This window comes from Ruditapes philippinarum, unplaced genomic scaffold (assembly GCF_026571515.1).
Source record: "Ruditapes philippinarum isolate M1 unplaced genomic scaffold, ASM2657151v2 ctg358_1_1_1_1, whole genome shotgun sequence".
NCBI lineage: Eukaryota > Metazoa > Mollusca > Bivalvia > Venerida > Veneridae > Ruditapes > Ruditapes philippinarum.
Window position 1 is genome coordinate 392,510 of NW_026866557.1, and position 25,295 is coordinate 417,804.

General features: G+C 30.0%; 2 protein-coding genes and 1 long non-coding RNA gene across 3 annotated transcripts; all 3 read right to left on the reverse strand.

Annotated features, from left to right (window-relative positions):
• Positions 1-2,764: 2,764 nt before the first annotated feature.
• LOC132732894 (baculoviral IAP repeat-containing protein 7-B-like) lies at positions 2,765-3,964 on the reverse strand. The gene is made up of 2 exons (XM_060719425.1): positions 3,283-3,964; positions 2,765-2,982 (listed from the first exon to the last, which is right to left on the reverse strand). Exons 1-2 carry the CDS (start codon positions 3,677-3,679, stop codon positions 2,780-2,782), a joined length of 600 nt encoding a protein of 199 aa, XP_060575408.1. The 5' UTR covers positions 3,680-3,964; the 3' UTR covers positions 2,765-2,779.
• An 11,693-nt stretch (positions 3,965-15,657) lies between these two features.
• Positions 15,658-18,872, reverse strand: LOC132732895 (uncharacterized). Its single transcript, XM_060719426.1, has 4 exons — positions 18,694-18,872; positions 17,251-17,331; positions 16,634-16,777; positions 15,658-15,827 (listed from the first exon to the last, which is right to left on the reverse strand). The coding sequence occupies exons 1-4, from the start codon at positions 18,755-18,757 to the stop codon at positions 15,658-15,660; spliced, it is 459 nt and encodes a 152-aa protein (XP_060575409.1). The 5' UTR covers positions 18,758-18,872.
• Positions 18,873-19,720: 848 nt separating this feature from the next.
• Positions 19,721-21,957, reverse strand: LOC132732897 (uncharacterized). Its single transcript, XR_009626106.1, has 3 exons — positions 21,782-21,957; positions 20,332-20,412; positions 19,721-19,858 (listed from the first exon to the last, which is right to left on the reverse strand). It is a non-coding gene; the product is annotated as an uncharacterized LOC132732897 (long non-coding RNA).
• Between the last annotated feature and the right edge of the window lie 3,338 nt (positions 21,958-25,295).

Sequence of the window (25,295 nt, forward strand, 5' to 3'; positions counted from 1 at the left end):
ATTATTGTTGTATTTGTAGAATTTAAAGTTCTTTAATTGATTGGGTGTTTCAAGTATTCTTACTTGAAAACTGTTAAATCACCCTTAAAATTTGTTGCCAGATTCTTCAATTTGTATTTTGACTGCTTGTCTGCGATAAATTAGCTTTGTAACCGATGACCCTCTTTCAATATTCTCTTTTATCTAGTTTATCGTTTGCGGCGAAAACATTTTTTTTCTAGGGGACCATACGTTGTTTTTCACGGAAGGACACAAACGTGTCATATAGACGGATATTTGACGACCACTGTATGAACACATCTGCAGATGTTTCGAAATTCAAAGGATCTTGTCTAATTTTATAGTCTTTTTTATTTTTTTATTTTATAGTAATGAACAGCCTCAATCTAACCGAGTATGCAACATTTTAATTTTTGCCCTTTTGTGCGTTCATTAAAAATTCAATTTTCTTCGATTTATTTCATATTCAAAGTGTACGGCTTTTAACATGTTTCACTTTACGTTTATTATTATCTATAAATCTATAGATTTTATAACTAATTACGTAACAATGTTTTGACTAAAATGTTTAATGTTTGGACTACTTATGCCAGTCTGTTGAGATATTTATATAAATATTTCCATTTTTACTCTACATCATTGTTTTGAGCCTTTTCTAAATTGACCATTGTTTGTGATAATCTGTTTGGAAGTCCTTTAACCCTAAACAAAACATTTCAAGTTTCAGTGACAAAGTAATCGCAACATTCCTTTAAGTCATCAATGTCATTACAGCTATCTTTTGTAAGGATTATCAACTTGTGTGCAGAGTTTTTAAACTTACAACTGCGGGTGCTAAGTGTTGTTTGGCAGTCATGACAAGATGGAACCTGTTTCATATAAACATTGTTTCATTTGTCTAGTCCTTTAGGATTATCAAATATCATTACTATCGCAGTTCGAAAACTTCTTCACAAGTCTGCAGCCTTAACCCTGTTATGTAAATTTATATAGTGACTGACTGGCTTTCCATTTTCAGAAAACAAAAACAACAACAACAATTACAACAAGAAGAAACAACAGCATCAACAACAAAAACACGGAAAAAAGACAAAAACGATTTAACGATAACATTTATATTTGTGATATAAAAAGGTTATGAGAAGCAGTGAAATGACTAAAACACTTTAATGGTATTTAAACTAACATCCGATAGAGATTAATGTATATGATTCCGTAAAGAATGATATAGGTATAAAACTATGTATACACTGACAGTGGATAATAAATAAATAAATAAATAAATAAATAAATAAATAAATAAATAAATAAATAAATAAATAAATAAATAAATAAATAAAATCATGATTATACTGCATCATAACATGTAATATTGATGAATGTATTTTTCTGTTCATTCATTTTTCCAGACATTTTGAAATGGAGAAAATTTAAAATCCCAATGTTATCATTAACATTTTTTCATGCCAAGTAAGTTCGTATTGTTCCTTGTATCAAAGTTCTACATATTGCACATTTCCTTAAAGCGAACGCACATTCCACACAAGAAACCATGTGACCGCATGGTAAAAATACAACACACGCATCTTTGTCCATACAAATTTTGCATGTTATCTGATTTTTTAACTGAAGATTTCTCATCTAAAAGCGCCTGTTGCTCTGAAATGATAAAAGATTTAAAAATTACTCCAACCACGAAATAGCGCATATTTACATTTAAGACAAAACATTAAGCTGATATTATTTGAAATCAATTCTGTTTTGGGATACAGATATAACTGGCATTTAATTAGTTAACCGATAGAGTGAAGAAAAATGACTGGAAAACATTCAGCTTAAATAGATATTGCTTACAATAAAATTATTTTCATTTATACCTGAACTTTTTACAGTGCTACTATCAGCATTTGTGGCATAACCATCTTGTTGTTTGCAGGTTGGTAGGGCCAAAAAGTGTTATGAGCCGCCGCTATGTTATATTTCTTGCTTTCCTCTATAACTTTGTCTAACAAGGACTCTTAGGATGTATTGGGCTCTTAACCTCGGAAGAACCCATAAATTTTTCACGCTCTTGCACATTTAATAGCATTTTCCCAAGTTCTTCTTGCCCATAACCCATTCCCCCTTACAAGTTTTGCCAGGCTTGCTTATTCAAATCTTCTACTTGTTTATCATTCTAACGTGGCCTTTTCGTCTTAGCTTTCAAAGTTCTTTGTGGTGGATAAAAAACCTGAAAAATATTACATTATTCAATGACATCTATTTATGTTTTCATTTCAGTTTTAATTTTAAAATCCTGTATTGTTGTGATGAAAAGTTGTAAACCCCTAAGGTGAAATTATTATTGTAAATAAATCAGCAAATAAAAAAATTTTTAAAACATCGAAGAATATGTAAAATATGTACTGCAAATATTTGTGCATATTATATGGTTAACCATTAAAAATATATGCAATCATTACTTACTGTAAAATTTGACTTAAACTTTAAAGAAAATAAATTTTATTACCTCCCTTTATTTACATGAAATGTTTAATTCGGTTATATCTTTATAAATAATGCTTTTTCGAACCTACAATATTGATAAATCTTAATTTGAGCATCATATTTATATAAAAAAAAAAAACATAAAAAAATGTGTTACAGGATCTTTAAATGCCAAATAATATGTGATTGAAAGTCTGTCACCTCAGTGAAATCTAGTCAATCGTTAATCAAAAATCTTTTAAAAATCACTTCATATATAAAAATAAATGAGCCAAAAATATTATTCATTGACTTACAAAATTTTCCATTTGTCCATGGCTGACATATAATTGATGTTGGCCATTCGGCACATATTAACAAAGTTATCTCCCTTGCATTGTTTCACAAATGAACAATTTGGAAACCATCTTGCGTGTTCAATCCAAGGATTGTCTCCTTCTTCCCAGCCTTTCATTCCATCTCCACAAAAGAAACATGTCACGCAGTCACGATCCCCTGGAAATATAAGTTAGTTAATTTGATTTAACTAAAAAGATAAAACGGAAATATTATGGAAATATTCAATAACGCCTATCATAGAAAAAATGGACTGAAGTTTAAATACAAACGTAAGCTAGCTTTAGCACCGACTTAGGCAGTAGTCAATATTTCTATATGAAATAATGTCAAATAATTTAGACGCTTAAAACATAAAAGTTATATTATTTTTGGAATTACAGTAACTTTCTCTTGAAAATCCGCCAGAAAAAAGTTAGTATGAAATACGTATACTTTAATGAGAAAATAAACCGATACCTGTGTAAAAGAACCCTGCCTCTGCAAGCTGCGTCGGGTCAACTATTCCTTGATTCCAATTTGTAAAAGAGGATAATCTTACACTTTTTATTCCGTAATCTGGATGTTTAGGTCTCTCTGTGGATATACCAGGGTAATATTCCAATTGGCCATTTGTTTGTAAAATAGTCGTTCTTTTATTCAAATTTCCCCTATCATTTGTTTGCGAATCATTTACGTATCGACAGTCTTCCGAAGGTTGGTGTACATCGTCTGCAATATTTTCTCTGTGACTCTGATCATGTTCCGAGACTGTTGTTATTATAGATCCCTTCTCTGTAACAGTCCAATCATTCTCAGCATGTATCGGTCCAGGAATGCTAAAGATCGGAAAATCGGCACTATTTTCGCGTGTCATAAATTTGAATAGTGGTGGAAGACGTTTCTATACCTCAAACACTGCTTCGTCTTTTGCACAAGCACTACAACAGAAACACGTAGCGTTTTCTAGCGTTCTAAACGAGTATAATCCAGCTTTTGCTAATTGGATTGGAGATGCGTTAAGTGTCTGAATTGAAGAAATACTTTTTATCAAAATTTAATGACTTCCTAATAGGACTAAAGAAAAAAACGATATGATCAGCGCTAAACGTAAAAAGTATTAATTTCCCTGATCTGGTACTTATGAATTTATTGATAACTACACCGGGGATAGGTTTATATATATACCAGATTATTGTTCTAGATTATTCCTGTTACGTGTCGTTATAGCTAGTATATCTATTTATATCTGACCTATTTCAAACATTGTAAACATTTTAGCGTTATCGAATGTAAACCTTTCATATTATACTGATTTAAATATTTGTTTAACACTTAGTTAAATCATATTTTATTGCTAATATATACATGTAAATATACAGAGAAACAAATTGATTTCGAAATAACAAATAGCAAAAGGGTTGGGCCCAAGTTCATACAACATTAGCGATCGGCTCTCCCCATGAAAAATATATTAATCAACATTGATGGCATTTATATGAGAAAGTGTATCATGTATACATATAAAGCGAACAAAGAAAAAAGATAAAGACAGATTAACATCATAAAGATTAAAACAATGTAAGAAATAAGTAAGACAGAAAAAATGTATATTTATGTATCTATATAATAATGACAAGGTTAAAGTGACATTATGCCCACCCAAGGGTATAAAGTGAGTGAACAGGTGAATATCAAAATAAGTTTTCATTTTACCATAATTCCTTTTAATTTAATGATTTCCTTCCCATAAACAATAGTTAATGCACAGATTCAAATAAAATTCTTTAAATATGTATTAGAATTTACCTCTAACGCTCAGTTTATAAAAAAAGTGGGGCAGTCTTTTTATATTTTAGGCAGATTTATAATTTTATCCTGAACGTTTTCCAATATTAACTCTTGGTCAAACACCATTTTAACAGTCAATAATTTGAAATATAAAGTCAAATCAGCTCAACTTGACTATGAAAATATGAGCATAATGTCACTGGATCCGGCATTTAACATTATTCGTCAAAGGGAGCAAACGTCCATCATAAATGTGATTCTCAATTATTTATGGTACCAAATACAATCGGCCGATTTACAAAAATAACAAGTGTTTCGAAAAATGTCAGTAGTTTTGATAAATTATTGGATAGCCGCAAATATTTGTTCATTTTACGATTTAACTCTGACACATTTTCGACAGAAAGGTACCCAAACTATGATACAACTTAACATTGTATCATAGTTTGGGGACCTTTCTGTTGAAAATGTGTTAGAGTAAAATCGTATACATATACATGCACAGTGCGTTAGTATTAGTTATTTATTACCCGCATGCCCATTGATTGGCTCATTTTTGCTGGGGTTTTCATATTGTGACGGCAGAGAAAGGGAAAGCGACAGAAATATCATATTCAGATGTTTGTTCATTGGTTCCTTTTTGCCGGGGTTTCATATTGTGACAACAGGGAACGTGTTTTTATGTTTGACTATGATACAAAAGAGAAAGATCATCAAAACACTCGGCAATCTTATTAATACTCGGGGCTAGGCCCCCTCGTACAAATCAGATAGCCTCGTGTTTCGATGCTCTTTCTATTACCTATTGTGTATAAATTAAAATAATCGCTTTTCAATAGCGTTGCCCCCACAGCTGTGAAAGTACACGCGCTAGGAAAATTTTGTTAAAATGGGGGTCCTGTGCTTCAAATCCAAATAAGGACATTTTTTTCTGTTTCGTTTTGTCGATATTATTGTGTTTTGAAAAAAAATATTATGTTTTTATGATCGCACTGTGCACACCCATACATAAATTGTAAGGAAATAAACTTTTTTAAATTAATAAGATTAGTGAAAATCTGGGGACCCCCTTTTAGTTTTACTAAATGTATGTGATAAAAGAAAGTAATAGATAAGATAAGATAAGATATAGTTTATTATCGTGACATGTGCATAAATGACATAGATACATAATATACAGATGAAAGAAAAGGCACCCGGCCCTTTGGGCCTATATGTCACCGGGAAATCAATGATGTCATTATTTACATAATTCAATAAAGTTACTTCTTTTATACATAGGATGATCTGAAGTACATGTACAAAATACTGGTAATATATTTTCTTACGTTATCAAATATCAACAACTAATTAGTTACTATGTAAAGGTACTTTGAGCGGCATATTACAATTATTGTGCTTATTATTATACATATATAATTTAGGCGACATATTACAATTATTGTAATTATCATAATACATATATATACATTATTCAAGTACATAGCATTATATACATTTAAATTACATATACAACACTCGTTACTGAGAAGGTTGGGATTTGGAAAACAATTTACTTTTGAAAGTTTATATCACTTAGAATGTGTTACTGAACTGGTGAAAGAGTGATCACACTATTTAATATTCGAATAACAACAATATTACGTTTACTGAACTTGCGTTAAATATTATCGTGTATATGTATATAAAAAGAGGTATGGTTTCAATAATAGTACGGACACAGACATATAGTGAAACAAAGAAAACTTTGAATTACAATATTACATAATTATATTATACACACATTCATTGCAAAATGGGTTCATTTTAATTACATATACAAAACTATATGTATATAATGGTTTAAGTCAAAATTAGTTATCAAGGTTAATTGATTACTAAGAGAACAAGACACTTCTTCTTTTAAGGTATGCGGATATAAGAAATTTTTTGCAAAATTTTCTAGGTAGTTTGAAACAATATGAGATAGTCTCTGATTCATGTCCATCAGAGGATCGTTAACGAAATCAAAAAGAGTTCTGAACGTATTTTTCACGCAAGTCTTTATACTGTTCACACTGAAAAAGGAAGTGTTTCTCGTCTTCTACACGATTCGAGTACAAAGTCTACATAATCTCTGATCAGGCTGTTCTCCAATGTAACGTCCTGTTTCAATTTCTTAACGGTAGAATACCAGGTTTCTAAATTTTACACAGTTAAAAATCTTTCGTTTTTTGTTTTTAAATTCAAAAATACATAGTCTTCGCATTTAAAGCTGTCTTTAAAAAATTCGGTAAGGGTTTTTAGTTTTGGGGACCCGTTTGGAACATCCCCTTTTGACCAAAAATTGGAAAAAATTTGGGCACTATTAAACCCCTTAGCATTTTTTATAAAATTGATTTAATGTTTTCAAAATTGGTTTTTTTGTAATTTTGGGGTTTAAAAACCAAGTGTTAAATTTTAACAATTTTTTTATGTTTGGGAAAACCCCCTTTATTTTTTGCATTTTGGGAGTCAAAATTGAAAAACTTTTTTGTTAATTCTCGAATTCCAAAAATTATTTAAACTATTTCCCCAGTCGGGAGAATTTTTTCCCCATTCTGTGAACCCCTAAAGGGATTCCCACCCATGTCACCAACCCATCGCAAGAATAGGCGTGAAGCGATGGACAACCCAAAGGGAAATACCCCCATGGCTCTGTTTTTGGGCATTTTTCTGTTGCTTGATATTTTTTAAAAACCCCAAAACTTTGGAAAGAGCAATAGTCCAAAATAAAAGGCAAAAACACAGGAAGAAAAACAATTTTTCCCTTTTTGAAATTGGGAAAACCAAAATCTTTTTAGGTTTGTAAACTTGTTAATGATGGGCCAGGGGGCTCGACCCGGGTTTCTTTAAAACCCAAAAGAATTTCTGTTTAAAAATTTTAAAAATCCCTTCTTCTATGGAAATAATAAACCCCCAGGTTTTTGTATTTTTTTAAATGTTTCCAGAGTAATTTTTTTCCCCTTTTTTGAATTCAAAAGGGCACTTCGTTGTGCCGGGCCCTTGCGAAAAATGCATGCATTTAGATTTATCTGCATTGATAAGTACTCTCCAGCGTTGGCACCAGTTACTAACAGTGTCTAACATGGACTGTAATTTCTCCTCACTATCCGCCATTAAGACAATATCGTCTGCGTACATTAACAAGGAAAGTTTAATGTCACCAATCGTTACTCCAAGGTCAAGGTCGTTGATTTCACGTGCAAGATCGTTAGCGAATACGGAGAACAATGTCGGAGACACATTACAGCCTTGTTTCACGCCTGACAAGCAGCTGAACCAGTCTGTAAGCTTGTTATTTATACGTATGCACGACACTGAGCTTGCGTATATATTCTTAATTGAGTTATACAGTTTGCCGTCTATGTTATTTATCAACAGTTTGTATAGTAGCATGTCTCTATCTATGTAATCAAAACATTTTTTAAGATCAATATAGGCTGTGAACACTGATTTATTGTTCCGTATAACACTGTTTAGCGTAAACACGTGGTCTTCACATGACCGTTGCTTCCTAAATCCGTTTTGCTCGTCTGCGAGAATGTCGTTATTTTTCCAAATAACCTGTAAGACGTTTGTTCAAGAAAGATGTGTACAGTTTGCTAATACAACACAACAGACTGATACCGCGGTAGTGCATTGGAACACGCTTATCAGAATTTGGGTCTTTCAGTATTGGGCAAATAACTGCCTTTCGCCACACAGAGGGTATAATACTGCAGTCAAAAATAAGTTGAAATAGATGGTGAATTGTCTTTATAACAGCAGGATTTTTCAGTACATCATAAGGGATCTCGTCGATTCCACATGCTGATCCACTTTTCGCTTTTTGCACTATACACATTATTTCCTGTGGTGTAATATTGTAATTGAGTTCTGTGTTTGACTCGTGTAATGGGTCACTCATATCATTCTCGAGCAACAATTCGTGAATTTTCACTCGATCATAATGTATTTCATCGAATTCATTATTTTCATTGCAGTTATACAGGTTGTAGAAGTCGTTTCTCCACCGCTCAAAAACCACATGTTCCTCCTTAATCGTGTTTCCGCTACCATCCACGATCTCAACCGGAATACTTTTGTCTTTACGCGGACCAAGTTGCTGAATTTTTTGCCAAAACTCGTTAGGGTTTGATGTCGACATTTCCTCGATGTCGAGTGCCTTTGACCTCCTATAAAACCGTTCAGTTTGCTTCAAGCATTTGTCAAATATATTTCTGGCATTTGTATAGTTAACACGCAGGCGCGTCCTTGTTTGGTTATCCGATCGGCATTTAAGGAATTCATTTTCTGCGATACGCATAGAGTTCCACAGTGTTTTGTAGTTCCTCGTTCCAGTACGGTTTTCTGTGCTTAAAGCGTTTTAGTCCGGTTAGTAATTCCGTATTTGGGTATTTTATCCTCCATTTCATTTTTTATTGCGCAGTAAGGTTGTCATAAATACAGTCAATATCATCGTGATTTTCTCGCGCTCTTTCAATACCAGTTATTATATTCGTGATTGCCTGTCTAGACATTTCGCTGGTCAGAAATCCTCAGGCATTCGCCGCAGATTATAACGGGCTTTGCTGGGGGTCGTCTCGTCTGAAGATCTATGATCTTTATAGTCTGTTTCAAAATCTGTTATCAAAACAGAGTGGTCTGGTAACTTGGATCTTGCCCCGAGTAATCCGTGCAAGGAATGCGTGTCAACAATAGACTGCACAGTTTTTACCGTAAAATTCTTACACTTCACGAGAACATCGTGCGGAACACAAATATAGTCTACAACCGATTTTCCTTTACGGGAAATTGAGGTAAAATTATTGTTCGTTTCATCGAAGCGACCATTAAGTACACAAAATTTAGAGTCTGTTAAAAAGTCCAGGAAATCATGTCCGTGCTGATTAATGCTAGTGTCTATGCATTTTCGTGCAGGTGTTGAATCACAAATGTCAATTACATCAGATAGGGCCCCGATTCTAGCGTTGAAATCTGCAGCGATAAATATACTATCACACTCGTTGTGTAAGTAGATCTGCGCCAGTAAATGAGCGTAAATGACTGGGCATCACGACCTCTGGTTGAGTTTTCAGGAGGAAGATAACATGAGAACACCATAAAGTCAAAGTCCGTTTCTTTATGAGTAAATTTTACGGCCATAATGCCGTCATACGTTTTGTCTACCACGTTAATATTATAGTCCTCACAAAACCCATGATTTCACAAAGTAATCCTACGCCGCCTGATGATTTCGGAGCATCACGATGAATATCCATTCTATTAAATCCTAACCACATATAGTCTTGCATATTGATAACGTTTTGATCACTAAGATGCGTTTCACAAATTGACAATACATCAATGTATATTGATTGACAATTATAATCTACTGGTACAAATAATCAAATATTTCACCTATTTATGGTTTCCGATAGGTATGCTAACTGTACTTGCAAGAAGTTATGAGTTGCAAAGAAGTTACTTTACTATCTAAATCTTATACGAGTATAAATATTTTATAAATATCGCAGAAAGACATATTTCAAGATCTTCAAGTCTTAAAGACGTAAATATATGCATATGACATCAAGAAAATGTGGCATAATTTACTTAGTCTTTAAAGAAAAAAATATTTTTATCAAAATCTTACTGATGAGAATAATATTTCGCTGCTAACAGTTATAAAAGAAACTATCCTGTAAACACGATATGTCTACCAAATATATTCGTCAAATTGTCTGTCTGTATCTGTACATAAACGTGTCTATTGTACTGACAAATGAAGAAACTATCCAATATGTGCAAAAAGGTATTAAATACTTAGATATTGGATACTTTCCATTATTTATCAAACTAATGGCCAGCTATTTTTTTCGTACCTGGTCAATGTTATATCTCGTGACATGATAAATGAAATTGTACTGAAACATTAAATTCACATAGCTTCTTAAAAAGTGTAAACTTCTAATAATTAAAATAAAGATACTAAGTTGAACCTTTAAATTTGAATATTTTGAAAATTTATGATTGCTATTGCTCATATCATAGACATGTTCCCATAATTAATTTAATGTTAGGGCTTTAGTTTTTTAGATTCTTAGTAACGCAATTCTTTATTTGTCAACTGGAAGTGACCGTTTGTAAACTTTAACATCAGCTTGTGTGTGATTTTTCTCACAGACATACTAACTAAACAATCATCTTATAAAACAAACATGTATAAATGCCAGTTTCACACAAACAGTGTAATTCTCTATAATATAATACCTAGAATGCATGCATATATTACTATTCAATGAAACGTACACATAACTGTTAATGGCTTGATTTATGATAAGGATTTAAGCAATATTAAATATATTTTTATATTTTTCAATTTATCAGAATTGATCACTTAGTATATTCGAGTACATATTATACAGATTTTAACACTTTGTTTCAGGCAAAACGTTATTCACAAAGAAAAAGAACAAAATAAAACAATGCAAAATACCATGCGCAATAATCGTAGATTTGTGATTTCTCCTTATTTTAATAAAAATATATTCCAACAATTGACAAGGTGGCCAATCCACGTGACTTTTAGGTAAATTACGCTGCGAAAAATTATGTCAACCGTTTTAAAAATTTTAAAAATTCTCAATTTGTTTAAGTTTTTTTCGATCCGTCCCAAAACAAAAAAAAGTATAAATAAATTTTAAATTTTTAAAACTTAGTTTTGGGGGAAAAACAAAAACATTTAAACCATTATCACCAAAAGGGTGACTGTTTAAAAAGGAAAAAATTTTTAATTTCAATGGACACTGAAATATCACTAACTTTAAAACTGTGCCCACTGTTGAACTATTTTTTATAATAGTTAAAAAATGCCTCAATAGTTTTCCTTAAAATTTTTTGAAAAATAAAAACCCCTTAAAGTTTTTTTTTGGTTTAAAAAAGAGGGGTGAACGTTGTTTTTAATTTTAAATTTTAAACCCGAGCCGGTTTTCCCCGGGCTTTGTTTTTAATTTGGGAAAAAAAATGTTAGCTCCTAACCAACAAACTAGTTTTTAGACTTATGCAAACAAACGGGTATTAGAATTTTTAAATGGTCGTTTTGGTAATGACAAAAATGTTGGAAAATTTACTTGTATTACTTCAAATGGAAATTCACTTGTTGATTATGTGTGTAGTACACCGAACTTATTTGAATATATTGAATATTTTAATATCAGTGATCCTAACTTATTGTCTGACCATGCACTGATTAATTTTAATTTTGTTTTCAATGTCCCTACTTATACACCATATACTGATGGAAATGACAAAATCTATGAAAATGTTAGCAACCAAATATGCGTGGAAAAAGGAAAACACGTTATTGTATAAATCTAGATTAGCTGAAAGTAGTACATTAGAACAGTTGAATAATTTTCAATTGAATGTTGATATTGCAAATTGTAATTCAGATATCGATAAATGTATCAACCAGTTGGGATGTATTATTTGACGGAGTTGCGTCGCCTTTATTTAAATGTATTATTGGAAATAATGCAAGGGAAAATACTCGTTCAAATTTTAATAAACAAATGGTATACCATTGAATGTGATGATAAAAGAAAATTATTTTACAATGCCTTAAATATGTATAGATTAGATTAAAACTGATATAAACAGGCAAAATCTTGTTTCAAAACGTTCTGATTACAAATGTTGTATACGTAAAGCTAGATTTAATTATGATAAACAAAAATCAGATTTGTTAGTCAATGCTAGGTTGAAAAATGCTAAGTTATTACTGGAACATGTTGAAGGAAAAATCTGGAGTTAGTAATTCAAATGTACCTATGAATTGATTTTTGAACGCTATTTTAAATCTTTGTTAATAATTCCCATGAAGATAATTTTTTGTGCCCAGATGAAATTTAAATTTAAAATTTTAAAAGGAAAAGTTAAAGAAAAAAAAACGATTTTTTTTTTGATGTTTGAAAATTGAAAGTACCCTTTTTTTTTAGGGAGCTAATTAAAACAGTTTTAAAAAATTAAAATCAAATTTAAAAATGGAGGTCCCGAAAATTTTTATTTGAAAAAAGATTTTTTTTAAAAAAAAAACATGGTTTAAAAATACATTAATGCCCTTTTTTTTTTAAAAGTCCTGTTCAAATTTGAAATTTAGAAATTGGGTTATTTTTCCCGATAAGGTCCCGAAAAGGGTTTTGTTTGGGGCCCTTACCCAAGAAAGGTTTAAATTAAAAGACGTTAAAAACTATGAGGGATCACGTTTTTAAAAATTTAGGTAAATTAAATTTAAAAATTTGGGTACTCCAATTAAACGCTGTGTCCCTGGGCTGAAAAATTTTGGGTTTACAAAATTGGGAAAGGCCCCCAAACGGGGTTTTCGAAAAAAGGAATGGGGACAACAGACAATGTTTTTTTACTTTCATGGGCTTAAATTTCTGTCATTTTAAAAGTGGGAAAAAATTATTTTTGGCTTTTAAAAAGATTTAGAAAAAACTTTTGATTATGTCGTAAAAAACTGCCTTTGGGCAAAAAATTATAAAATTAAAAAATTAGTGGGAAAAAATTTTAAATTTAAAGGTTCAAAGTATTTAAAGTGTTTTAAAACTAGGGTAAAATACTTAAAACAAATTAAAGTTTATAGTTTTTTAAAGTATTTTGGTTTTGAAAACAAGGGGGAAAGTTTATTTTTCCCTTTTTTTTTTCTATGTTCTTTTAAAAGTATTGAAATTTTTGTTCGTAAATTTTTTGGAAATTTGTGTTAAAAATACCTTTTAAAATGTTCCCTTTTTATAAAATGCAGATGATAAAAATTAAAATTTTTTGATAGTGAAAAAATTTGCAACTTTGTTTTAGACTTCTAAAATGAAATTTTGTAATAGATGGAAGTTGTTAGTAAATGCCCTCAAAAATAAAATATCAAAATTTAGAAAAGGCGGGCGCCCCTTTGACCAAATTTGCCCGTTTTTAAAAATGGTGAAAAAAAAAAAAATTGAGAATCGGTTTTAAACGTTTTGATAATTAGGTATGTATTTACGAAAAATTTGGGTTTTTTTGTTAAAAGCCCCAAAAACTTTTTGCGGCCCCGGGTTAAAAAAAGGGAATATTTAAAAAGAACAAAAAAAAAAATTTTTTATAAATTTTAATGATGTTAAATTTTAAAAAAATAGATTAAATTTTTTGAAAAAAGTTAAATCCTTAAACCCATTTTTAATTAAAAATTTTTCTGAGGTTTTGGGGATTTCACCCCGGGGGCTCCATTGAAAAGGGGTTTCCCACAAATTTTTTTTAAAGTTTATTTGGGTGTTTAAAAAAATAAAACCCCCAAAAAGATTTTTGTTTATGGAAAAAAATTTAAAGGTCAAAAGTCGTTAAAAAAAAACAAAAAACCTTTAAAAAAAATTATTAAAAAAAAATTTTGGGTAAAAAAAATTTTTTTAAATTAAAGTTTAGATCAAAAATTGTTTAAAAAAAGTTTTAAAAATAAAGTTTAATAATGATGTTCTTTAAATTTCCAATGGAGAAAATGGTGTTTGTTAGTTTAAAAAAACTTACTTTTTGAAATTTGGGTTTTTATAGACCTGGATATTTCAAAAAAGTTGGTTTATGGTTTATCTGTTTTTTGTTAAATGTCAAACAAAGAATAAAAGAAAAGACCAGTTTTGTTTTCAAAATGGAATGAATAGACTAAACAATTGCCATTAGAGCAAATCTTTTTTGGGAACATTACCCAATTTTTGCTTTTTCAAAGTTACTTAAATATTTTAAAAATTTTAGAAAAGTTTTCGTAATATCTTTGTCAACGATTAGTATGTTTATCACACCAGATTATATGTTGAAAAAAGGTAGTGGCACCAGCCAAGGGCTATTCCCCTTATGATGACGCAAATGTTCTTGAATGTAATGTTTTTAGAGGACGAGTTTCACTTTGTTTCAATGTAATAGATATATTAAACCTAAGAAAGCAGTTTATATCGTCATCTTTATTGGAGACAACCCAAATATGATAAAAATTTATTTGCTCTAATGAACTCTGACTAATGAACTATTATAAAACGTCTTGCATGTTTATATTAAAAAGCTTTTAATGTGTAGGAAACAACACTATTTTTCATTCAACGTTATTAAAGGTAAATTAAGATGCAGTAAACTTTGTCAACTGTGCAACTTAAGTAATTGTAAAATGAAATTAGTAAATATATCTTTTATTTTAGTGTATACACGATATTGCTAAGCAACTTATTTGTTTTACCATATGTTCAATCTTGTTGCCTTCGTTTTTTCGGACAAGGCTGACAAATATGGTCTTCTCAGATAATATATTATCTTATCATTCAGCGAATCATTGTTACCAGAAATACTTAAATCGTAATATGCTTAATTTCGGTAAACTGCATATATCACTTAGTTATCTATGTATTTTGGACAGTTTATATTCATATCTGTCACCAGTTTTTCATTTCTATATGTTTGTAATTATGTAAAATGTTATATATGCAAAACTCTATACCTTTTGCTAAATAAGTTTTGTTAACTGTTACGTACACTGAAACGGAAATATGTTCCCGTTAATATTATTTATGCAGGTCTTATATGCTAGTATGTAAATTGGCCATATTTTTGTAAAATTTGTACCGTGTGGCATATTTTTGCCACTTTGGGTCGCCGTTTGACCTTCTTTTGGTTTTGATATGAATAAAAAAATTTGAACTTGAAACTTTATATTCTTTATTCAGAAGGGGACAACATTTGGTATGTCCGCCATTTTACAATCTAAATTTTAAACATTTTGTAAAGCCCTTAACTTTCCACCAAATAAATATTATCACAATAACTGTATTCAACAAAAAAACTTATCACTTTTAAGTAACAATATGATCTCCTCTTTTTTATATATAACAAAAGGTATTTGATAAGATATAAAAAATTGGGTTCCCTAGACAAAATGAAATAAGTGTAATTAAGATTATAATAAAGACCGTTTAAGCAGCAAAACACGGTTTAAAAATTTATTTTGGTATCATCTTTAATTTCAAACGTTTTCCTTTTTTAAATATAAATTTACTCTGCCTCACAAGCATCCGATAGATAAGGTAAACCAACTATACCGACAGCCGCCGGTACAAGTGCAGGTATTACACCAAGTAAGCCAGTTACTGCTAAACCAGCAGCGACAACTCCACCTAAAAGCCCAAAGGTTGAAAATTTATCATCCAATTTGTTTTGATGTTCTGAAAATAAAAATGCATATCGACTATAAAGATAGCTATGAAATTTATATGTAGTTAAGACATTTGTAAATGTAACCAGTTCGCTATATGTAGCTCTACTTGAAGCTAAAATGCACAGCTTTACCCTATTTTATAACTTTTTTTGAAACTTCCTTTTATGAATTTAAAAATGTTATATGATAAATAGTAAGTAATTGGAGTAAAAACAACTTGGCTCTCACAACAAATGACAAGCTTTAGGTTTTTGATGATTTGTCATCAAAATACACATATTTACAGACATATACCATTTGTTAAAACAGACTTGTTCGCGATACTTTGATAATCAAAAGCATACCAACTTTTTAGAAACAATATAAAAAATTCTTTAATTAAATAAAAAAACAATTTAATGTATTTTTAAAGATTTTTCTTTCCTTATTTTGTCACTTTGAAAAACAAAATTTAATAATTTTGTATATATGTTTTGTAAATTTATATAAAATAGAAACTTAACAATTACTTTGTTGGATGCTTAGCAGAAGTAAATGATATTATGTTTATCACAGTTTTAGTTCATTTTTGCAGTCAAAGTAAAAATAATTTTATTTAGAAAAGATGTATGGGGCACAAATCCAAGGATCATAAAAATTATTCAATATGTAAAGCCTTTGTTTATATGACAGTTTTTTTATGACATTACAAAAAAAACTACATTTTGTTAAGAAAAATGCCATTTGTAATGGTACTTATAATTTGTGAAATAACAAGCAGAAGATATTCATTCAGTTCAGAATCTAGTTTTTTTTTATATAAATGATTCACACCTATACATGTCGGCATATTATCGGTCCACTTTCGTTGAACGTGACATCCACTTGGAATGTATCCAGAATCACATGTTAGGATACAACGCTTACCTCCCTTGAAATCAACATTCCAGTGACCATGGTCCATTCCATTTCTGTTATCTGTGTTTTGTATAAACATATGTTTATGAAATTAGGGGAATACTATAAATTAAATTAGTAATGCATCAAGCATTTTATACTGCTCATTAAGTATACAAAATATTCGAATTAAAACAGATCGTCCGATAAAAATATACCGGGAATTCCAGCAACTTAAAAAAGCTTTCGTAGATCCTGTAATATCTCGCGAATTTTAAAATCAGTCTAACCAATTAACTCATTGAAGTGTACGCCAAAGAGAGCAGTGTTATATACGCATAACACCCAAAATATAAATCGTGTTCATCCCATTTTAAAATATCATGTTTCACAACTTAAACTGAATACAAAAGTATTAACAAATAACGCTCCTACCAGTTTTTAAAATGAAAATTAAAACTCCCATAGGAGGCGGCACATTGATAATAACGTTTTATTGAACATAAACCAAAAGTTTCTGAAAACGTAATTTATATGTAATTTCTTTATTATACCTTTGACACATTCGTCACTGTCGTGGCCATGTTTTGTACAAAAGACAGGTATCTCTCCTCTCGCGCATTTCTTTTTATTATCTTCATAAAGAAAAGATAAAACAATTATTTGAAGTAACATATTTTCTATTGAATTAAAGAAAATATTATTTTCTGTTGTTTTATTTTACTTTTTTTTTTCTAAATTCATTGCCAAGATTTACAAAGGAAGAGGCTAAAATACCACTATTATAATTAATTGGGTAAACTATTCTTACAATTTTAACTTTCATAATTCATTTTTTAAGGAAGTAGGTGGCCAAGACGTAGCTTTAAATCCAGAACTGTACATGATTTTAAGTTTTTCTCATTAGAATGTTAACAATGATGTTACGTTCTCCTAGTTCAGTAATGAATAAATATATGGTCTGATTTTTTACACCATCGTTGGTTTGTAAGTATTTTTAGGACGATTTTAACAATGTTTTTTCGTCTTTCAGTTTTCCCGTAGGCAAGTTAGTTTTATAGAAAATTCACTGATCGCTATCATATTTGAAAATTCAAGTATATAATTTGAAATCCAATCTAGGGAATTAAATACACAATTGAAAAAAAAGTTATGCACACCCCGGAAATTTAAAATTGGTTGTGATTGGAAGCACTGTCATGAGATGACGACTTAATTGAGCTAAGAAATAGTGAGCGATACAAATTTAGTAATCATAAACCAGTAAATTTATGAGTTTAGTTTATTCTTGACATAAGCAAATGTATTGCTTTTTTTAACAAAAATGTAAGTGTTTATCAGTATGGTGTTGGAGCGTTTACAAAACATTTACTGGTGGATAGTTTGGTAAATGTTGATGATAACGTAAACTAAAATGAAATGTAGCCAAATATTTGATAACGTGTGTAACCGCCACGTGTCCGGATGATAGCCCCAACCCTTCAATAATTTGGTCAAATTACTATTTCGTAGCTTAATTAAGTCGTCATTTCATGACAGTGCTTTCAATCACAATCAATTTTAAATTTCCCGGGGTGTGCTTTACTTATTTCCAGGTGTATATTAGAAGTAGAAATCATAAAATTCGGTTTGAAATGGACGTTTAGCGTTACAATAATGGCGCATGTAGTCACTCTGAATAGAATAAAGCTATATTGTTCTTTAAGTGATATGAATCAAAACGTCTTCAGATTTAGGATATGATGTACTTTATCTAGAATTAATTAACAAATATTTCATTCTAAATAATTGATTCAATAATAATAATAATAATAATAATAATAATAATAATAATAATAATAATAATAATAATAATAATAAAAGAAATAATAATTATAATAAAAATAATGATGATGACAATAATAATAATAATAATAATAATTATAATAATTATAGTAATTATAATAATATAAACAACAACACAAATGAAATCAAGAATGTAATAATAGCAATTTTACCTGCGGTGTCCACTACGGTGATAAGCAAAAACGAAACGATACAAACTAGCTCAAATAAATACATGTTAATACAAAATGCACTTTCTGTTTTTACTTCAACTTTCCAAAGCTAACTTTCTATTCCCTGTTGTATAAAGCACATAATATCTACAACAAAATTACTGCTTATCAATATTACATATGGATTAATAGCGGTTAACAACGAAGTGGGTCATGTTTCACATCAAAGCCACTGAATTTGTATGGTTCAATAGTCCTCTTTGGATTTTTTTACATTGAGAAATTTAACATTATTGAAATTGAGCTGCTTAGTGTATGTAAATAACAAAAAGTATTTTTGCGTTATAAGTAAGACATCTCTGAAAAAAATACTGTTAAAACAGTTATAATAAATGATGTAATGATCTGAAAATGTTCAACTAACTTTAACTGTAAAAAGAAGCAAAAAAATGATAATCCAACAACAACAACAAAAAACAACTACTCCTTTTTCCTTAAACTGCACTGTTGGTTTTGATTTTTGAGAAATTACCTTCCTATTATTCTACGATCAAAATGTTGTTATCTACCAGTTTCATGATGTGTATTTCAACACAAAACAATTTATACAGCCCGTGATATGACGGATCATTCCTAGAATATTCTCCATCAGCTTTTACGTTTATCCTTAAATGTCAATATTTGTATAATATTAAATCAAAAAGGAAGTACTGAGTTGTAAATAATATATGAATTAAATCATGCGTAGTCTTTCATCCTCAGAAATTATATATGAAGTTGGCACAATGCATCAACTTATTTTATTATTAATCTGTTTCTTAAAAAGAACCCGTGTTAACAAAGAAACAATCAGGATCGGGGGCTAAAAGATTTTGATTCTGTTTTTTATTTCCTTTAATCAGATAAGTATAAAATTATATGATACTTATGATTTGCATAGAAACAATAATTTGTGAAATAACAAGCAGAAGATATTCATTCAGTTCAGAATCTAGTTTTTTTTTATATAAATGATTCACACCTATACATGTCGGCATATTATCGGTCCACTTTCGTTGAACGTGACATCCACTTGGAATGTATCCAGAACCACATGTTAGGATACAACGCTTACCTCCCTTGAAGTCAACATTCCAGTGACCATGGTCCATTCCATTTCTGTTATCTGTGTTTTGTATAAACATATGTTTATGAAATTAGGGGAATACTATAAATTAAATTAGTAATGCATCAAGCATTTATACTGCTCATTAAGTATACAAAATATTCGAATTAAAACAGATCGTCCGATAAAAATATACCGGGAATTCCAGCAACTTAGAAAAAGCTTTCGTAGATCCTGTAATATCTCGCGAATTTTAAAATCAGTCTAACCAATTAACTCATTGAAGTGTACGCCAAAGAGAGCAGTGTTATATACGCATAACACCCAAAATATAAATCGTGTTCATCCCATTTTAAAATATCATGTTTCACAACTTAAACTGAATACAAAAGTATTAACAAATAACGCTCCTACCAGTTTTTAAAATGAAAATTAAAACTCCCATAGGAGGCGGCACATTGATAATAACGTTTTATTGAACATAAACCAAAAGTTTCTGAAAACGTAATTTATATGTAATTTCTTTATTATACCTTTGACACATTCGTCACTGTCGTGGCCATGTTTTGTACAAAAGACAGGTATCTCTCCTCTCGCGCATTTCTTTTTATTATCTTCATAAAGAAAAGATAAAACAATTATTTGAAGTAACATATTTTCTATTGAATTAAAGAAAATATTATTTTCTGTTGTTTTATTTTACTTTTTTTTTCTAAATTCATTGCCAAGATTTACAAAGGAAGAGGCTAAAATACCACTATTATAATTAATTGGGTAAACTATTCTTACAATTTTAACTTTCATAATTCATTTTTTAAGGAAGTAGGTGGCCAAGACGTAGCTTTAAATCCAGAACTGTACATGATTTTTAAGTTTTTCTCATTAGAATGTTAACAATGTTGTTACGTTCTCCTAGTTAAGTAATGAATAAATATATGGTCTGATTTTTACACCATCGTTAGTTTGTTAGTATTTTTAGGACGATTTTAACAATGTTTTTCGTCTTTCAGTTTTCCCCGTAGGCAAGTTAGTTTTATAGAAAATTCACTGATCGCTATCATATTTGAAATTCAAGTATATAATTTGAAATCCAATCTAGGGAATTAAATACACAATTGAAAAAAAAGTTATGCACACCCCGGAAATTTAAAATTGGTTGTGATTCGAAGCACTGTCATGAGATGACGACTTAATTGAGCTAAGAAATAGTGAGCGATACAAATTTAGTAATCATAAACCAGTAAATTTATGAGTTTAGTTTATTCTTGACATAAGCAAATGTATTGCTTTTTTAAACAAAAATGTAAGTGTTTATCAGTATGGTGTTGGAGCGTTTACAAAACATTTACTGGTGGATAGTTTGGTAAATGTTGATGATAACGTAAACTAAAATGAAATGTAGCCAAATATTTGATAACGTGTGTAACCGCCACGTGTCCGGATGATAGCCCCAACCCTTCAATAATTTGGTCAAATTACTATTTCGTAGCTTAATTAAGTCGTCATTTCATGACAGTGCTTTCAATCACAATCAATTTTAAATTTCCCGGGTGTGCTTTACTTATTTCCAGGTGTATATTAGAAGTAGAAATCATAAATTCGGTTTGAAATGGACGTTTAGCGTTACAATAATGGCGCATGTAGTCACTCTGAATAGAATAAAGCTATATTGTTCTTTAAGTGATATGAATCAAAACGTCTTCAGATTTAGGATATGATGTACTTTATCTAGAATTAATTAACAAATATTTCATTTTAAATAATTGATTCAATAATAATAATAATAATAATAATAATAATAATAATAATAATAATAATAATAAAAGAAATAATAATTATAATAAAATAATGATGATGATGATGATGACAATAATAATAATAATAATAATAATAATAATAATAATAATTATAATAATTATAGTAATTATAATAATATAAACAACAACACAAATGAAATCAAGAATGTAATAATAGCAATTTTACCTGCGGTGTCCACTACGGTGATAAGCAAAAACGAAACGATACAAACTAGCTCAAATAAATACATGTTAATACAAAATGCACTTTCTGTTTTTACTTCAACTTTCCAAAGCTAACTTTCTATTCCCTGTTGTATAAAGCACATAATATCTACAACAAAATTACTGCTTATCAATATTACATATGGATTAATAGCGGTTAACAACGAAGTGGGTCATGTTTCACATCAAAGCCACTGAATTTGTATGGTTCAATAGTCCTCTTTGGATTTTTTTACATTGAGAAATTTAACATTATTGAAATTGAGCTGCTTAGTGTATGTAAATAACAAAAAGTATTTTTGCGTTATAAGTAAGACATCTCTGAAAAAAATACTGTTAAAACAGTTATAATAAATGATGTAATGATCTGAAAATGTTCAACTAACTTTAACTGTAAAAAGAAGCAAAAAAATGATAATCCAACAACAACAACAAAAAACAACTACTCCTTTTTCCTTAAACTGCACTGTTGGTTTTGATTTTTGAGAAATTACCTTCCTATTATTCTACGATCAAATGTTGTTATCTACCAGTTTCATGATGTGTATTTCAACACAAAACAATTTATACAGCCCGTGATATGACGGATCATTCCTAGAATATTCTCCATCAGCTTTTACGTTTATCCTTAAATGTCAATATTTGTATAATATTAAATCAAAAAGGAAGTACTGAGTTGTAAATAATATATGAATTATATCATGCGTAGTCTTTCATCCTCAGAAATTATATATGAAGTTGGCACAATGCATCAACTTATTTTATTATTAATCTGTTTCTTAAAAAGAACCCGTGTTAACAAAGAAACAATCAGGATCGGGGGCTAAAAGATTTTGATTCTGTTTTTTATTTCCTTTAATCAGATAAGTATAAAATTATATGATACTTATGATTTGCATAGAAACAAACCTTTTATTGGATTTAATGAATAACAATTCAAAATACAGGAATAGTGGGATCAAAATAAGGATCAATTTCAAGACAATTATAATTTTTTGATCAACTGTTACACGATAAACCTGCTATTTCAAGTCCGATTTTATTAAGTTAATGGATAATTTGAATTATTATGTACACGAGGCCTGTTTTCTGTTTAAAAAAATTACAAAATGAAATCTTTCTCCCTTTCAGTAAAAAGATAAAATTGTTATTTCTTGCTCCAAGGCACGAACCATTGTTACAGTTTACCCCAGCAGTTGCATATATATTTTAATACGATGCGGAACACCGTCTTTGTGTAACAACAACACTTTTCAATATTGGCCTTAATAAAATATTAACTGGAAATAAATCCTCCGCATAAAAGTCCCCGTATATGCCTATACGGTTTACAGTTTATTTAAATAAATGTCCTCTTCTGTATGTGGTGAAATTGATACCAAAATTTATGATGGCATGATGAAATTTAAGTCATACCGACAATGTAAAGTCCGACGGATATTTATAGAATTTTTCGTGAGTCACATGGGTTATTGATTATACATGAAAGTAAAATATAAAAACCAAATGTGAATTTTTTTTCTTTTATCTGTACACTTACCAATTACTCTTGGATGGGCATAATGTCAATTCAAAAATTGTATGATATGTAGACCTTTATGTTAACCGGGGCATTTGAAGCAATTGTAAATATGTTTGTTTTCTTTGTGTTTGTTTTCTTTACTGAATAACTTGTGAATGGGCGAAGACTTTCATCGATCAGACGGCACGATTTCTTCTTTTTTAGAACATAGCAATGTCATAATTGACTGCAACAGTAGGGGCAGCTCAATAAAATGCGCTACCAAATATTCTACATATACCTTAAAAACAGATCATCAGACGTGCAGTCTGCAGGCTTCTCGAATCTTCAAACTTCACCACAAGTAAGAAACTGGGTGCTGGTTTTAAAATTCAATATTTGGTTTATACAGAATTTATTTTAGTTCGATGGTGTAGGAAGCTATTAGCTTATAAACACACTTTCGAATCCGTTCCTGGAACCAACCAGTACTGAGCAATGAGTGTAAAGTTTTTTGCTCAAAGAAACAACGACTTGCCCCTGTCAGGGTTTGAACCCATGCGGCTAGCGATCATTAGATTACTAGTCCGACGCGTTAACCACTCGGCCATGCCTCCACCGGCATTTGGTACTAAATGAAAAAAAATGAAACTGAAATAAAGCAAATGGGACATTAAGAATGGAAAAATATAAAATATAGATAATACGATAAGTATTCCATTGACTATAGGCATCAATCAATAGAAATTTTTGATAAAAAAATCCACGTTTTCTGGTGTGAACATTTCGGTGAAGATTGTGTTTCATTTCATAATCAATTTATATTTAGTTAGTTTCATTATCTACGAAATAGTTTGTTAGGCCCAACAAATTAGATCATTTTGATGATAAAGAAATCATTATGAGTATGTATGAAAGTTCTGAAAGTTCAAAAGTTTATCCAAAGAGTTTTTTCAAAAGTTATGATTTAATGTCTTCACATTTTTAGCATGATTGCACTGATTTATAGTTACATGTATAAATAAATCCCGTCTTAGTGTTGTATCATATGACAAACAAACAAAGTCGTAAATTGAACCTAACACGATATATGTACTAATAGATATCATAAAATAATCCGGAACAAGTATTTCGGTTAACTCTGTAGAATTTGCAATATAATTCAGACTAAGAGAATTATAATCACCACGTCTATTGTGATACGTCACTTATATTCTATTTTGTTTTACAAACTTTCATATGAGTATACCAGGACGTCATTTAGTTGTTTTAAGTTATTTTAATGTCAGCAGAGGTAATGAGTTTTTATGCAAAATTTAATACTAGTAATTAAGGTAATAAAATATTAATATACATGCACATTATTTAAATCAAGCAGTTAAAATTCCAGAATGGTACTTATTATAAGCTCAAGGACAATCATTTCAAATATTATCTTTGATAAGTTTTTAAGATAAAGGAATTTCCAAAAGCATTCTTTTCTGTTGACATGTTTGAAAGTGAATAAAAAGGTTCGGTACCTAAGAATGAATTTGGTTACCTTGATATTTGTAGGGTCCATTAAAACAAATAAGATCTATTAGCAAACCTTCAAAGTATCTGGTGTCTGTCAATGTTTCGTTGGATATTGATTTATATACTAAAATGTCTTTAATTTGGTAATAATTGGTTTCATTATATACAAAAAAGGAAAGGTTCGAGAGAAAAGAATTATTAAATTACCTTATGAAGGAAACTTGATTCATATGTATGACAGTTCAAAAGTTTATCTGTAGAGTCAGGGTTCTCACCTGTAGTAATTAAATGTCCGTGAAAACACCATTTATTCTTGACCAATATTAAATTGGACATTTGTTATAAATCACGCCTGTTTGTGCTTTATTCTATAATACACAAATTTGTACGGTTTGTAGTTTGCCATGTAATGATACTCCAAAAATACTAATGAATGTATGTATACTTTAACAACTATAAT